The sequence below is a fragment of the Carex rostrata genome, chromosome 27 (genome assembly GCF_964058835.1).
Source record: "Carex rostrata chromosome 27, lpCarRost1.2, whole genome shotgun sequence".
In the NCBI taxonomy this organism is placed as follows: Eukaryota; Viridiplantae; Streptophyta; class Magnoliopsida; order Poales; family Cyperaceae; genus Carex; species Carex rostrata.
In genome coordinates, this window is record NC_135944.1 from 6,370,678 (window position 1) to 6,387,036 (window position 16,359).

Below are 16,359 nucleotides of genomic sequence, written 5' to 3' on the forward strand. Positions count from 1 at the left end.
ACCATTGTCTACAACCCCTAACTTATTATTATTTTTGTTTCACAAGTCTTTAAATCTCTGTCTACAGCCTTTAACTTATCATTTTATAACTTATCTTTTTTTTTATATATATATTTTATACAATTTCTACATGTTTCTAGAGCTTTCAAGGTGTATTAGTTTAGGGGTTCAGCGTTAAAAGAGTCAATAGTTGAAACACTAAACCAACAACATATATAATAGCAGAATTACATTTCAAACCAACAACTTTCCGATGCAAAACCGTACAAATTTTTTTTAATGCAAATCAACGTTTGAATGTGATTGATTGCACTAGATATATATTAATGCAAATTAATGCAAATCAACCACAAAACACAATGCACCGTGAACCTAAATTATTTTAGGGTCAATCAGCACTGATTGGGAGTCAATCTGTATCTCCAACGACCGGGTCAGCAGCAGCTAGCTCTATAACATATCCCTGTGGACCCCTCCCTTGACACCATCTCTAGGACCCACCCACATAACCATTTACAGCATGGCTTGACCACTTACAACTATCAATAGAATTTTCTCTCTATAATGGACTCATGTCATTTTCTTGTACTAGCTATAGTCAATTGCTTTTTCTTTCTTGCTAGACTGGATAGATGCCCTGGTCTCTCTGCAACACATAGTTATCATCTTAATTACCAAGTCCCTATCAAATTCAGAAACCTATGCCAGAAGGTTTATCTTAGGTAACTGTCTAACATGTAGGATGGGGAACCTGTAAAGATGATTTATCACCTGTTTGTAGCAAAGAAAATAATAAAAATAATTTAGCAACCAACCATTTGTAGCAAAGAAAATAATAAAAATAATTTAGCAACCAACCATTTGTAGCAAAGAAAATAATAAAAATAATTTAGCAACCAACCAGATAGCAAGATAAGTAAATCATAATTCAATTTCCATTCCATAATTCGATTACTTTTTATTGAAGCTCACCTTACATTTACCTCAAAATAAGCAAACATCGTGTAGGTTATGTTGGGGCCGACAAAAACCATCGTTCAGGACCATTTGTGTTGAATAAAAAAACTGAAGTGTGGAAGCGTACCTGAACCAATATATTTATTATGCAAGAGACGCCACCTTTTGATTAGAGAATCTCATTTGTTCTACTTTCTCCAAAGTCTCTCACACTTATCTAATGGGATAACAAGAGTGAGTTCAGGATGCCTTGTATTCTCATATATAAATCAACCCAAAGAACAACCTTGGCTGTTTAATTTGGTAGTTATTCAATTCAGCCCATCATTATTATTGAATATTATTCCTTACGTTCTACACATTGAAGGACCACAGCCAATATTACACATTAATGCTTAATATGTTATAAAATGCAACGATCAATTTTAATTGAGCATAAAATAGACATTACCCCTTTCGTTCTACACATTGAAACTCTTGAAAGGATTGTACTCCTTTTCCTGTTCCTTCTCAAGGCTTGTATTTATTTTCCCGCATTATATATCCATATCAACAGCGTACACATCCTTGATTTTGGCACTAGAAGAGATGAACAAAGAGATGAATTCTACAATATCCACAACTACTCTCCTTCTCCTTTCTTTCTCACCTTTGGCCATCCCAATCGATACCTTATCGAGTGCTCAAAACCTTACAGATGGAGAAACTCTTCTCTCACCAAAATCTGTACTTGAGCTCGGGTTCTTCAGCCCTGGTTCATCCAGAAATCGTTTTGTGGGTGTATGGTTCAAATTCGCGCCAGACACTGTCATATGGGTTGCAAACAGAGATTGTCCCTTGAACAACACCTCTGGCACACTTACCTTAAATAAGAGAGGGTCAATAATGTTATATGATTCAACAGGAAGAACTGTATGGTCATCTAGCTCTAACTCCTCAAGTGATGCCAATGATTTCAGTCCAATATTGCAGCTAGATGATTCGGGAAATCTTATATTGAAAGATCAAATGAGCAATAGTATCATATGGCAAAGTTTTTATCATCCTACAAATACATTGCTTGCCGGCATGAAAGTTGGCAAAAACTTGAGGACTGGCTTTGAAACATATCTCTCTTCCTGGAAAAACAGAGATGATCCATCTGAAGGTAACTACAGGTTTGAGATGGACACTGGAGGTGCTCCTGAGATTATTATCTGGGACCGTTCACAGATAATTGGCCGTACTGGTATTTGGAATGGAAAATATTTTAGTGGGGCACCCCAGATGTTAGGTTATAACATATTAAATTATATATGTGATTGGGATAAAGATAAGGTGTCATATGAATTTGAACCTAAGTCAAACTCGACATTGTCCATATTAGTGCTGCACGAATCTGGTAAAATTCAACGTTTTATCTCGTATCAACCTCATGAGACCTGGAGTGAGTTCTGGTTAGTATTAAAGGGTAGCTGCAGCCAATACGCAAAGTGTGGGCCTTTCAGTATTTGCCAGAGTGATGATGTGCAACCCTGTAGCTGTCTGAGAGGATTTGAGCCGCTGACAACAATGGAGGGGTACCTCAGAAACACTTCAGGTGGGTGTAAACGCAGGTTACAGTTAGGTTGTAGTGTTAATAGTGATGGGTTTTACCCAATTGAAGGAGTGGAGCTACCATATTCGCATAATGCAACTATTGATGCGAGCATCAGTGTTACAGAGTGTGAGAGCAGGTGCTTGATGAATTGCTCATGCACGGCATATGCCCCCTTGGATATCATGCGACAAGGGAGCGGCTGTATAATGTGGCAAACTGTACTTACTGATACCAAGTACGTTGAAGGCAGACAAGTTCTTTATGTGAAGGTTTCCAAGTCTGAGCTTGGTGAGTTTTCCCTCTATTTTCATCTTGCTCATGGATTCATAATTCATGACTTGTAGGGATTCTTTTAAGCATCCTTTTTTTCTTTTGAAGGAATCACAGTTTTGCTTTAGCAAAACAAGTATGGCAATAGTAAGTTACAGTAAATAAGAGTTTCAGAAATTAGCTTTCCATACTATGTTAGTCTAGATCAACACCAACTTAGATATTAAGGAACTGTCTTTCATTGTAGGTACAAATTATAGAATACCGAGGGCAGCTACTATTGGAATAATATCAAGTAGCATAATATTAGTGCTCCTAATATCTTCAATTGTATGTCTACTATGGAGGAAAAAGATGAGAGATTCAAAACAAGGTAACAGCAGGATTGTAAGTCAAATCTGATTAATCTGACAATTCTGACTGAACCAACCAACTTGACCCAAAAAATTACAGATATAGAATTTGGTTGGTTAGATATGGATTGTATTTTGATGAATCCAGCAAATAAATTTCGGAGATATATCTTGTAAGACGGTTGAGTAAACCCAACCTGACCACAGTACATTATTTTTCTTGAGAGAAGTTATTTACACATAACCGTAATTGTAATATTATTATAAAAATTATGTGAATATTGTTATTATAGAAATTATGTGCATATTGTTACTTTTAATTTTTTAATAAAAAATTTCTCTGCTATATTGTTAGTTAGAGTATATTATCTTATTTGAATTTTTTCCAATAATAACTTATTGGTTCTTATTGATTTTTAGAATTTTTTTTAGATGAAACCCACTGAATTCACAAAACCCCACCATCAAACATGAAACTTTGATGAATGATTTATATCTTAATTAACTGGATAGTTACGGATTAGCAATCAAATGAAACCCAGCCAACCTGACCCATTAATTACAAAGATTCCAGGTCCAAATAAAATTATCTGCTTGTAGACATCTTTATACTTATGCAGCCATATCTTCTACCACAGGTAAAAATCTGAAGTATTTCGAGCAAAATGAGTCGCTCCAAGGAACAGATCTCCCTGTCTTTGACATGGACATTATTTTACAAGCGACAGATAACTTTTCAAATACAAATAAATTAGGAGAAGGTGGATTTGGCATTGTCTACAAGGTACTACTTGCTATTTGTTTTAACGCTCCGATGTTTTCAGAAGAAATACTCATGGTTCACTCCTTTATGTAATTGCTTATTACTATTAAAACAACTAATTTTAATAGCAAAAACAGACTCTGTTATTTACCTTTTTAAAAGCATCCTCCTGGGTCTCCAGTCCTTGTGCTATTAAAATCAAAAGGCACTCACAATCACAAAACATGCATGCTAGGGTCAATTGCCTCATGGCCAAGAAATTGCAGTGAAAAGGCTATCAAGAGAATCTGTGCAAGGATTAAATGAGTTCATGAACGAAGTCTTGCTGCTCGCAAAGCTGCAGCATAGGAACCTTGTTAGACTCCTTGGATGCTGCATTGAGGACAATGAGAGATTGTTGATTTATGAGTTCATGGCCAACAAAAGTTTAGATTTTTATATCTTTGGTATGCATCACAACTTTGAAAACTATCGATTTATCATTCTAAAGTTCTTCCTCATCTTCCATCAATTCAATCATTACAGCTAGATTTCTCTTATAATTGTTGCATGAAACCTTTGAAACTGCAAGGGTATTTCATATTCTGTTAACTCATGTTACAGATGCTACAAGGCGCGCCTCCTTAAATTGGATAATGAGATTAGAAATTATAATTGGAATTGTTAGGGGGCTTCTTTATCTTCATCAAGACTCCAGATTGAACATAATCCACAGGGATCTAAAAGCAGCAAATGTTTTGTTAGATGAACAAATGAATCCTAAAATTTCAGATTTCGGCACAGCAAGATTGTTTAAAAGAGAGCAGGGAGTGATTAACACAGAAACTGTAATAGGAACTCGGTATGTGTCCATTTAGTTCTTATTATACCTCATATATAAATCAGTTCCACTTGAGTAATTTCATGTTTATTATTTTTCTTCTTTTATTTGACATATTTGAAGTGGATACATGCCTCCTGAGTATATCTTGGAGGGTGCAATTTCAGTTAAATCTGATGTCTATAGCTTTGGAGTTCTACTTCTTGAGATAATAAGTGGCAAGAAAAATCAAGGCAATCAAAACCTTCTTGCTTATGTGGGTGACATGTTACACTTCCAAGAAATAATTTAGAAAGACTTGTACAAATCAAGTCAATTTGTAATACATACTATTATACTAAAAATTGTGTAAATCATAATGTAGGCATGGAAATTATGGGAAGAAGGAAACATTATAAAGCTGCTTGACGAGGTGATCGAATGCTCAGCTTTTGCAACAGAACTAATGAGATATGTTCATGTGGGTCTTTTGTGTGTACAAGAATGCCCTGATGATAGGCCATCCATGAGCTCTGTTTTCACAATGCTATCAAGTGATACATTGCTACAGGACCCCAAGAATCCCTGGGTTGGTACAAAAATTAAAGGTTTTCCCTCAGAGTGGTCCTACCAACATGATTCATCAACTGCGGTCTCTGTGGATCAATTGACCATAACCAACCAACATGATACATCAACTGAGGTTTCTGTGGATCAACTGACCATAACCAGAATCGAAGGCCGCTAGAGAATCAAGAGATTGTAGAAAATCTGTTATGATTTCCAAATTTCCTCTCGGTACTTTGTAAACAGGGGCAGGTTATAAGTCAAGCCAGGAGGTGTTTAGTCACCCCCATAATTTAAAATTTTTTAATCATGTATATTGAAACTTAATTAAAGTTTCCTTTTTTTTTATAAAAATAATAATATAGTTTAGCCCCCTCATAAAATACTAAATATGTGCACTTGTTGCCTAGTGTTTAAAAATGTATTTTGTTGTTGTGAAGACTTCAGTTCAAATTCTAGTGGATCACATATACATATTATACATTTTATATTTCAGCCCCTCAGTATAAATTTTCTAGTACTCCCGCTTTTTGTTAACTATTGTTAACCTAAGCAGAATGGTTTTGTGAGTGACACTTTATTCTGAAATTTGTAATGTCTGATCTGAACCCTACCATCTTTGAATGTTGGTTGTTAAACGGATCAAAGAGTACCAAGGATTGAGCAAATATACAACCTAATTAAGCTAGATATGATATGAATCAACAAAGAAAGTAAAGAAAGATAAACATCACTCACAAATTTAAGGCCAAGAAATGAGGCTTCTTCATTGTGTTATTTAATTAGTAGGTCTCACCTATCAGGGGCATTCACTCGAATACCTTTTATACAACTAAAAACACAATAAGAAGTTGATTCAACTAAGCTAAGATTTAAATACAAGTAGGTATTCACTGGTGAAAGCGAAATAAATGCACAAATACTATACCATGGCAATATAAACAACTCAAATCAAAATAAATATACCACAGATATTTGACTAATTTTAGCGATTAGAAACTAATTAAAGTATACATCAAAATTGTAAACCCTAAGAAATATATACCTACAAGGGGAGAAAACGCCAAATTAAAAACTGACCTGTACGTAGGAAACCATTCTTTCGATTAGATTTTGGTCAAGTGGCGATAAACCTTTATGGGGTTTTAGAAGGACGAAGTGCCGGTTTGGTTTTTTTACAGCTGGTTTGGTTTGGTGCAGGTGTAGTTGAGTTGAACCGCTTAAACATCAATCACATCCTGATACTGGCCCAAAAAAGGCCCAAGAAAGAAACAAAGACACATCTAATGCAACTATGTCATGTCAAAATTTGTAATATGGTACTTCATTAGTTAAGTAAATTATAACATAAAATTACAGCTCGAGTGAATTGATTTTAATTTTAACTTTTTTTCTAATTATCAGTATATTATAACATACATGAGAACTTTTGAATTGATTTATTCGTATGAATTGATGAGTCAAGTTCAGTTTTTGTTGTGAATTAGTTTGCAAACGGGTTAATCAAGGTCATATTTGGTTGTGAAGGAATGTATTATGCTTGTTTGATTAAAAATGTGAGCAATGTTTCCTTGGGGACCAACTATTTAACAAAAATAACAAAATAAAAAAATTTAGCCCGGATATTTTTGTGGACTGAAAAAAGGAATGTATCTATTAAGAAAATATAATAAAAACCGTTCAAAAATTATTTCCTTCTTAGATGTGCAAAAGAAATAATAAATCACTAGAATAGAAGGAAGACAATGAAACACTTCCCAAAATTATTTCCTTTCGACCAATAAAATTAAACATGAATGGTTGTAGTTAGAATTCGAATCATATAAAGTAACTAAAATTTTTGAGTTTTGATCTGGATCGTCCAATCTGCTCTAACACAACTATTAAAGGGTCATGTGCCTTCCACCACATGCCTGATTGGCCTGAATTTCTGATCAGACGGTCCGGATTAAAACTAAAAAAAAAATGGGTTTAGGGGATACATACTTTTGTAGTTAGGGGTGTCAAAGAAACCTTTTTGACTGTCTACCAATTTGTATTGTATATGATAAGACGGGTATATGAGTGTGAGTGAGAAAAAAAATTTCATCACAACTAAAACTAACTTATAAAATTGTAAAGATATTGAAGAAACAAATTAACCAGAAGGGTTTGAAGAAATATAAAATTTCAAGCGGTAATAGTGAAGATTGTAGCTTTTCTGGCAGGAGAGCATCCATAACTTATAATGCATTGATTTGTTGCAAGTACCTCAGCTTGAGGTAACTCCATATAGCAAAAACTAACATTTACTGGGTCTTCAAATTGACAAAAATCCTAAACGCATTAGATGATTTAGGAATCAGATAAATTAAGAGGACACAGGATTATGAATTCACACTCACCAGGCTCTGCACAGTGCACAAGCTCAAACTAATTTAGGTTTTCTAAGAATCTTTGCCCTCTGAAATCCAATGCAATCCAAATTGATGCTTGACCCAACATAACCATTCTAAAACAATCCAAATTAATAGAAAATCACACATCTAAACAAATTTGTTGAGACAACAAAACATGTACGCTATTCAAATCAAACATATTTAGTATCACATCACAAAATAAATAAGGATGAATTACAAAGTCATGGTATTACAAATATAAGTTAGCTTTTAAGTAGCAACTAGCAAAATATAGAGAAGCTCCACTGTTCTTTCTTTTTTAAAAGTTCAGGAAATCATATTAGAAAGTTCAACTCTAATATTGCCAACTCCTTTTGTACTTGGACCAACAAATCTTCAGATTTACAAATTCCTTTGTAGCATCCAACAAAGTGTCTTCCAATTGTCGTATCATCTGATTATATTTCCAGTACTTAACTTCAACTACCTTAAGCTTTTTGTGTGGAAATATTGCAATTGTTGACGAGACGTTAGTTGACTCATTTGTACTAGCTCCCTCTTCACCTTGAGACAACTGCAATCAATAACATATGAGATCTTCAATAAACTGTGCAAGTGAAAACACCAAGATTAAAAACTTGGAACTAATGGGAAAAAAACATTACACATCCTTTTGGTAGCAATGTAAGCTTCTCCAAATTTGGCGAATTCTTTAGGACACAATTTACCATTGGGAAACAAGAAAACGTAACCAAAGCAACAGTCAAATTCTTGAGATTTGAAAATATTGGCAAGTCGAGCGGTAAAACGGCTGATTCCTAAATTTGAAAACATATAAACACAATATTAGAAGTCGGAACCAAGTCAAGCATTGAATTTGGTACCATTCAGTTAGGTCCAGATTTAAGAATATAACAACAGAAAATTTTCATAAATACTAACTCGACTATATTTTTAAAATTATTAATTTATGCATTCAATTAGAATTGTGCTCTTCTGCATCTAAAGAAATTTATATTTGTACTATTTGCAAAATGAGAATAAGAGGTCCATACCTCAAGGAAACGGCCTAATTCGAAATGTAAATCCAGAAGTTCAACATTTGTAAGGAAACTAAGGAAAGTAGTCATCTTCTCCAAGCATTTCATCATTGAATAATCACGAGTCGTTAAACATGAGGACGTAAGAGATGGCATGTTTAGAGTTGTATTACTTGGTGATTGTGGTGACTGGAAGTTATGATCATCATCATAAAAAAATGAAAGAAGATTGGGAGTACTAATGACTAGTTGGGTTTCTTCATAAAATCGACAATTTACAATAACTAGATGCTTTAGAGATTTATGAGCAATTACACATTCAAAGAGACAGCAATTATCTAATTGAAGAAATTCCAGTATTGTGCATCCAGAAAGAAGCTTCTTCAATTTATAAGAATCAAGAGATGACTGATGAATGGTTAGTTTTCTAAGGTTAGGAAGATTTACTATCGGGACAGATGAATCTATTATACGAGGATGATCGAAGTATAGTTCTTCTAAAGATGTGCAAGTGTAGATGCAACATGGCATGGGACCACGGATATCAAGATGGAGAACTCGAGTGTTATGGTTCACGGCATAACGGATCCAGTCCCTTACTTGCCATGCATACGTTGGGAGGAATCTAGAACAGGACAAGCGAAACACATCCAAATCCAAGGGTTCGCGCCTCAACAAGAAAGTGTTCACAAATGTACCAAACCTCGTAGATTCGGCTGTTCTATTGACATATGCCTTGTATTCATCCCATTTGAAGTTGAGGGAGGTTAAAGAGGTCCAGAGGTGCTCCCACCTCTTTGATAGCACACTTGTCTGGACTGCCAGCTTAGTATTGAGTAGCCCCAAAATATTGTGAAGTATTGGGTTGGGCAATCTACTTATGAAGTCATAGTTCTCTCTCTTTGAGATTTTAGTCCTTTCCATTGTGCTATTTAATTTGTAGCTCTCAGTGGCATTCACTCGAACACCTTTTACTTGCTAAAAAAAACAAAAGCACAATAAGAATTTCAACTAACCCAAGATTCTACAAGAAAGTATTTACTGGAACAAGGGTAATGCTTAAATACTGGACCATGTCCATATCAGACTTCGGAACAACTAAAATAAAAAGAAATAAGTGAGATTTTAAAGTTCTGGTACTTTAATTGGTAGACTGACTTAACTCAGACAGGTCAACTTAATTTGTAGATCGAACAACAGAACTTTCGACTACATATGATCATATCCATTTATTGGCAACATAAACAGATGGAACATTTAAGTATCAAAGAACAAAGAAAAGTAAGAAACAATCCAGTATTCAAAATGCTGAAAAGGTTCCTACAAACAAATTCTTGCAAACCGTAAACTCCGCACATGATAGTGTAGGCCAGCAGGAAACAAGTGTCACTAAGTATCAGTTGCTCCTGAAGGTCTCGTGAGATTCTGTGCTTGCGTAAAAATAACATAGTTCAGTTAGTATTTTTGAGAATATTTCCATTATGAAGTAAATTTCGTATCCCAGTATTTAGGTTATATATGTGAATATTATTTATTCACAATTTTATTTTGAAAGTAATTCTTAGTGTCAAGACATAATGCAATTCAAATTTAAATAAATATAATTTTTTAAATTCCTGGACAGAGCAGAGCCTAGAAGGGACCCAAACACAGTTTCATTAAACTCCTTTTTTCTTTAAATTCTATATAAAATCAGCAAACCCAAAGCCCACTGTTTGAGTTTTTCTCAGTCGCATTTTTCAGTTTTGACCCTCTGACATAGCATTAACATAATTAAGAAGAAAGGTTCAAACCACATACACACACACCAGAAGCAAAACAGAAAGGGGGGGTACCAGTACCAACTGGTACCATTGTTTTTGGGCAAAGTAAGAATTGACTTTCCATTTTAAGTTGCATGATCCATAACAGCCTACTTGAGTCATTAAATATAGATTAATATAGGTAGTATTAAATGAATCTCTTAGTAAGCTTTCTTCTAGGGATCACAATTTGCCCAAAAACCTGATTAAACTCAAGTCCAATACTTTTTAGTAAAATTTCTCACAACTAGCCTCTATAAACTATCAAAGACAATTACTGATTAAAGCATGCATGACTCACAACCGAAGAGCAAGTCAACAAGAAAGAATAGGGAAAGTACCAAATTTAAGGATTTATGCAACATGACTGCTATTGTCTTGTACCAGTATCCACTCATGTATAAATTCAGAGTTGTACTTTGAGAAAATAAAAATGCCAGTAATTCTTAAGCATGAATAGGTTAATTTCATGCAAACATGTGAAATATAACTATAGGGTTTTGGGGCGGCAGCCAACAAGAGGTATCAGAGCAATATTGGAGTTTCTGATTTTTGCTGTTGCTCACAAGCTAACACAAATGGAATTGGGCCTCACGGATTAGCAACAGAAAATTGCCCCAAATATTGTCTCTCTCTTTCCTTGGCTGCTGTTCCAAAACCCTAGATCGATTACAATAAAAAAGCATCAATGCCCATATTATATAAGAAAGCACTCCCATTTGTAATGCATATGCCATTTGAAATTCACATTTGCGGTCAAGCTACAGATTTTAGATATATTGGAAGCAAACCCAAAATTTTAATAATATAATAGGACAAGTAAAACTTGAATGGAACTAACAAGTAACAACAAGATTCACAGTCAAATGTATCAACAAATTTAGGCAGTGATGATTGTCAATGTAAGAAAATTAATGTGTGAAGAGAGAGAGAATATAAAGAGGCAGATAGTTACCTGAAATTGGCTAATCACAGCCAAGTAGAGAGAGGTCTGGCCTTCTCCTCTTTTTTCTTTTCTTCTCTCTGTTTCTTCTCTCTGTTTTTTTTTTTTTTTTTTTTTTTTTTTTTTCTGGAAATAGGTGGATTGTTTTTAAAAAAAGACTGAGTGAGAGATGGATGATGGATGTAGGGTTTATCGGTCAACCAGATTTACGGTGAGATGAATCAATAAATTTATGCAGTGATGATAGTGAATCAAAGAAAATTAATATGAAAAGAGAGAATATATAGATCGAGACAGTCAGCGAAGGAGTGAGGTCTGCCCTTCTCCTCCTCTTTCTTCTTTTCTTCTCTTTCTTTTTTGTTTTTTCTTTTGCTATTTTAGAAAAGAGATGGAGAGAGATACGGATGTAAGGTTATACAACTGGTCCGGTCGAAGCGCAGTCGAACCACCTAAACTTAGACAAATTATGTATTGGCATGGTTCACCGAGTTCTGGTCCTGGCCCATAAAAAGGCCCAATAATACGGATCTGGCCCATTCTAAAGTTGTACTCAAATATTAAATTAATTGTCACCTTAATTACGGATCAAAAGTTTGACAAGATCACATACTCGCCTATCAAAGTTTGACATGATCAAAATTTGTGCATGATACCAAACTAAGTAGCAATTTCATTTTCGATATGTCTATTACTTAAGTTGTTGTTACCTCGACTCAAAATTCTTCTATTGTGCTCGTAGTTAAGAATGAGTCTCATCGTACATTGCAACCAACCATTTTCTTTTTTTTTCTGAGTTGGAATTTCAATAGTGTGCCGGAAATATACAAGCCACGCGTCATCAACATTTTTGTAATGAAATATCGATGCATCGTTCTCAAATTTTAAATAGTCATATCTTTTAGTAAGAAACTCCGATTTGAACATTTGACCCCAATTTCAAAAACTCGCAAAGAGACAGTTTTTGGCATATGCCCTGATCTTCTTTTGGAGATTTTAAATAAAAAAAACGACATTTAGAACCTGGAAATCTGAGTTGAAATTTCTGATGCATACAATACTCAATTTCAGGATTGCACAACCCCATTGATTTTGTAAGTTTTGTAATATCAGTACTTAATTTTAGATATTTTTTTTATTTTTAATACCCTTCTGCATTTTTTCCAACAATTAACAAACAACTCTAAATTCAAATTGATATTGCAGCTGTTAAAAAAAAATTGGTTTCTCCCCCAAATTGATATTATGTTACTGTTATGATCTAAAAGTCAATCACATATGATGATTGTTTTTTAATTTTTGTTCATGTAATTTCATGATTTATTTATCATCTTATTCCTTTAGTATTTTATTACTTATATATCGTTCAGGTTGAGAACTTGGAATTGTAGAGCTCTCTAAAGGTGTTTGGCCCAATAAACAAAGCCCATGGTTATTATTAATTATAGCTCATGTTTACTTTTAAGAATTGTTTCCATAATTAAAAGTTTATCCAAAATAGTTTGCCACATTTTCTGAAACTGCTACGCAACGATTCTTATTTAGTCAATATTTTTCTCATACGTTATCCGTTTTTAGCGTTATATATATATTTATGAAAAACAAACAAAAAGATTTACAACTTTGCCTCTCTGGAGGGAAGCCATATTGGAAATAGACCATGGTAAAAAATATGGTAGAATATGGTGCTTAATTTAGACTACAATGTTCTGTAAATTACAGCGCATGTTTTGTATTCGAACCATAGCATCCCCATACAATGTCCATTTTGGATGTACTATATATGGATTGAAAGTTAAAATAAAGATCTATTATTTTGCCTCATGGGGCAGAACCTAGTTAGAATTAAATCATGGTAAAAAACGTGGTAGAACATGAGATTATTTTTTTGAAACATAATTCACATTCCTTGTTTGCTATATATAGTATCTCTCTCATTCCTTTTGAGTAAAATTTATTTTTGAGAGTTGAAGTTCTGTCAAAATTCTCTCTTGTTTAATCTCTTATGTGGTAAGAACCAACAAACCCTAAACTCAATAATAGTTCTATGAAGGATAGGGATTAAGAAGCGACCAAATTACTACTCTTTATTAAGTGGAAACTTTGATTTCTAATTAATTTCTTGGTGGATACCGTGGATGACTTCTACTTTGGAGTCTTATCTTATTGCAAGGCATTCTAGGTTACACACACATCAACCACCAAGTGCTGCGAAACATCAACCACCATTAGTATCAATAAAGAGTTGGATGCTACAATCCTACATCTAGCAGGACCTTCCTTTCTTATTTGAGGACAAGAAACTAAATGTATGATATCCTCTGATCGGAACCCTGTCATGACAAGAATTCAATAGAATTCAGTAGAATAGAGTTCAATAGAATAGATTTGAATTGAAGTTTCATGATCAGAATAAAAATTGGGACGAGAAAGAATGTAATTGAGAAGATGAAAAAATAGTCATAAACTTGACTCTATTTACAATAAATGCCACCGCTTATTTCTTAGGGTTTTCTTCAATATTGACAAATTTTACGGAGTATTGATGGAAAAAATACAGAAATCGAACGGTAATAGAGAGAAAAAATATACTGAGTGGTTATCGGCGGTTGAGAGTAACTTATTGATGTCCTTTTGTAGTCTTCCTATTGCTGTTGAAATGAGAAGGATGAGAGGGTAAAGAACGAACTTCATATTGTCGATCGTCTCTCGCCAAATCTCACTGTTTTGTTGAGGAATTCACAGCGCTATTTGGTGGAGAAAAAGTCACGTCAAATCATTTCTTCTCTTCTTTACCTACTCCTTCCGATCATCAAATTTGTTAAATCGCGAATTATATTTCGCGTTTGAGCGAGAGAAATTTGGTTCCAATCAGAGGGTTATTGTATTGGAAATAGGATTTGATTTGATTTCAGTCGCACATGATGTTCCTTTGTTACATTTCTTATCAATTTTTTTTTTAAAATTTTGCTGTCTTAAGTATCGTAAAACCTAATAGATTATAGTGTGCAACTAACATCTTAGTTCCGCATCTATAATATGCAGACATGATACAAATTAAAATATCCAGAAAAAGTAATATAAACGAAGGTAAACCCTAAACCTGTTGGGTTCTATGGTACTTAAGGCAGCTAAATTTCAAAAAATTTGATAAGAAAAATATCAAAAGAATATCATGTGCGACTGAAATCAAACAAAATATATTTTCAAATCAATAAACATCATGCATTTCGTCTTCTGTCTCTAAACAAAAAATGAAGGTCCTTGAGATGTAGGGTTGTAGTCTTCACCTCCTTGTTGATTCTAATGGTGGTTGATATTTTGTAGCACCTTGGTGGTTGATGTGTGCGTGACCTAAAATGCCTTGCACCAAGATAAGATTTCAAAGTAGAAGTCATCTATGGTATCTACTAAGAAATTAATTAGAAACTAAAATTTTCTCTTGTTAGAGAGTAGTAATTTGATTGCTTCTTAATCTCTATCTTCCAAGAGAACTATTCTTAAGTTTAAGATTTGTGAGTTTTCAAATCATGAAAAATTAAACAAAAGAGAGAGAGTTTTGATAGAATTTCAACTCTCAAAACTAATTCCTTTCAAAAGAAATGAATGAGACTATATATAGCAAACAAGGAATGTAAATTATATTTCCAAAATTAACCCCACGTTCTACCACATGTATGACCACGAGCTAATTCGAATTAGGTTTTTCTACAGAAGGCGAAGTTATAGATATTTTTTTTAACTTTCCATCCATATATAGTACGTCCGAAACAAAAATTGTATGAGGATGCTATGGTTCAAATACGAAACATGTGCAGCACTTTTAAAAAAAGACTAATATAAATTAAACACCATGTTCTACCACTCTTTTTACCATGATCTGTTTCTAATTGATTTCTTCACCAAAGCATGAGAAATATAATTATTGAAAATAATTATGCTTGATACAAAAAACACTTGTTTAAAGACAAAATTATGACATTGACAAGACTCCTAATACGTACGGAGAACTTTTTTATTTCTATCTTTTGACCTCCTGATGAACGGTTATCACCACCTCTATTTGATTTGAGGAATTACTCCGAAGCGAGCAAATTTTGGAAGTTGCTTTGGTCGTCCAATATATTGTACTCAAAAGTATACCCAATGCTTCGCCTTTATTGATGCCTATGCCTGTAATTAAAACACCAAATTAATCTAAATGAACTAATTCTAATTAATTAAGAGATCAAAATTTTAGCTAGAGAATTAATGTTGTATATATGTACAATTTTCATCACACTTTGTCTTCTGATTGCTCATCTTAAAATTACTCATCAAAGTTTTCATCACTCGTCTACGCGCCATCTCTAAAATAAAACAAACTCAATTAATTAGAAACTTCTATCCATGCACACACATTCATATTCAAGTTAGGTTCTTCTCTAGTTTTTGATCAAAATGAATAATTTAAATTTTCAAAATGAAGAAAAAAAAATGGTCTGATTTTGTTTGCCTTTATATATAAGAATAGCGAATTTTGAGAATAGTAAATGAAAATAGAGAAAAAAATAGTAATTTTCAGATTAGTGTGAAAATAATGCTATTCGGATTAGTAAAAATATTGTTTGAATTATACATGTGGAATAGTGAATAGCTGTAGTCAATAAAGAATAGTGTTAATTAAAAGGAAAGATAGGTAAGTGGGATCTCAAATGAATTGTCACTACATGGAAATAGCGAAAGTGGTATACAATTTGTAATTTTGGGACTTATGTTGGCGGAAATTCAAAAATGAAGCATTTTTTTAACTCTTTGCACTTCCGAATAGTAGCTATTCCAACATTTATAAAGAATAGAGAATAGCAGCTATTTTAGCTATTCCGAATAGCAAAATTGTTGTTTAGATGCACATTGCTATCCCGAATAGCT

At 33.7% G+C, this 16,359-nt stretch overlaps 2 protein-coding genes across 6 annotated transcripts; one reads left to right on the top strand and one right to left on the bottom strand.

The window, feature by feature from the left end:
- The first annotated feature begins 1,394 nt into the window (after nucleotides 1-1,394).
- LOC144545299 (G-type lectin S-receptor-like serine/threonine-protein kinase At4g27290) lies at nucleotides 1,395-5,863 on the top strand. Of its 5 annotated transcripts, XM_078293888.1 has the most exons (8): nucleotides 1,395-2,824; nucleotides 3,054-3,179; nucleotides 3,780-3,943; nucleotides 4,158-4,368; nucleotides 4,526-4,763; nucleotides 4,866-4,998; nucleotides 5,107-5,373; nucleotides 5,425-5,863. In XM_078293888.1, the coding sequence occupies exons 1-8, from the start codon at nucleotides 1,546-1,548 to the stop codon at nucleotides 5,467-5,469; spliced, it is 2,463 nt and encodes an 820-aa protein (XP_078150014.1). In that variant the 5' UTR covers nucleotides 1,395-1,545; the 3' UTR covers nucleotides 5,470-5,863. The 5 variants fall into 5 exon arrangements, with proteins under 5 accessions (XP_078150014.1, XP_078150012.1, XP_078150013.1 ...); XM_078293886.1 differs by having other exon boundaries at nucleotides 5,107-5,863; XM_078293887.1 differs by having other exon boundaries at nucleotides 3,798-3,943; nucleotides 5,107-5,863.
- A 1,867-nt stretch (nucleotides 5,864-7,730) lies between these two features.
- On the bottom strand, nucleotides 7,731-10,467 carry LOC144545358 (F-box protein At4g09920-like). Its single transcript, XM_078293954.1, has 4 exons — nucleotides 10,063-10,467; nucleotides 8,722-9,684; nucleotides 8,332-8,484; nucleotides 7,731-8,240 (listed from the first exon to the last, which is right to left on the bottom strand). The coding sequence occupies exons 2-4, from the start codon at nucleotides 9,628-9,630 to the stop codon at nucleotides 8,022-8,024; spliced, it is 1,281 nt and encodes a 426-aa protein (XP_078150080.1). The 5' UTR covers nucleotides 9,631-9,684; nucleotides 10,063-10,467; the 3' UTR covers nucleotides 7,731-8,021.
- Nucleotides 10,468-16,359: the final 5,892 nt, after the last annotated feature.

Excerpts from the sequence above, each read along its gene's own strand:
- LOC144545299 (XM_078293886.1), top strand. The coding sequence starts at position 1,546 with ATGAACAAAGAGATGAATTCTACAATATCCACAACTACTCTCCTTCTC. Across the intron at positions 4,764-4,865 it reads GAAACTGTAATAGGAACTCG|TGGATACATGCCTCCTGAGT; the intron begins GTATGTGTCCAT and ends ACATATTTGAAG. Across the intron at positions 4,999-5,106 it reads ATCAAAACCTTCTTGCTTAT|GCATGGAAATTATGGGAAGA; the intron begins GTGGGTGACATG and ends ATCATAATGTAG.
- LOC144545358 (XM_078293954.1), bottom strand. The coding sequence starts at position 9,630 with ATGGAAAGGACTAAAATCTCAAAGAGAGAGAACTATGACTTCATAAGT. Across the intron at positions 8,485-8,721 it reads AATTAGGCCGTTTCCTTGAG|GAATCAGCCGTTTTACCGCT; the intron begins GTATGGACCTCT and ends TTTCAAATTTAG. Across the intron at positions 8,241-8,331 it reads CATTGCTACCAAAAGGATGT|TTGTCTCAAGGTGAAGAGGG; the intron begins GTAATGTTTTTT and ends TATTGATTGCAG.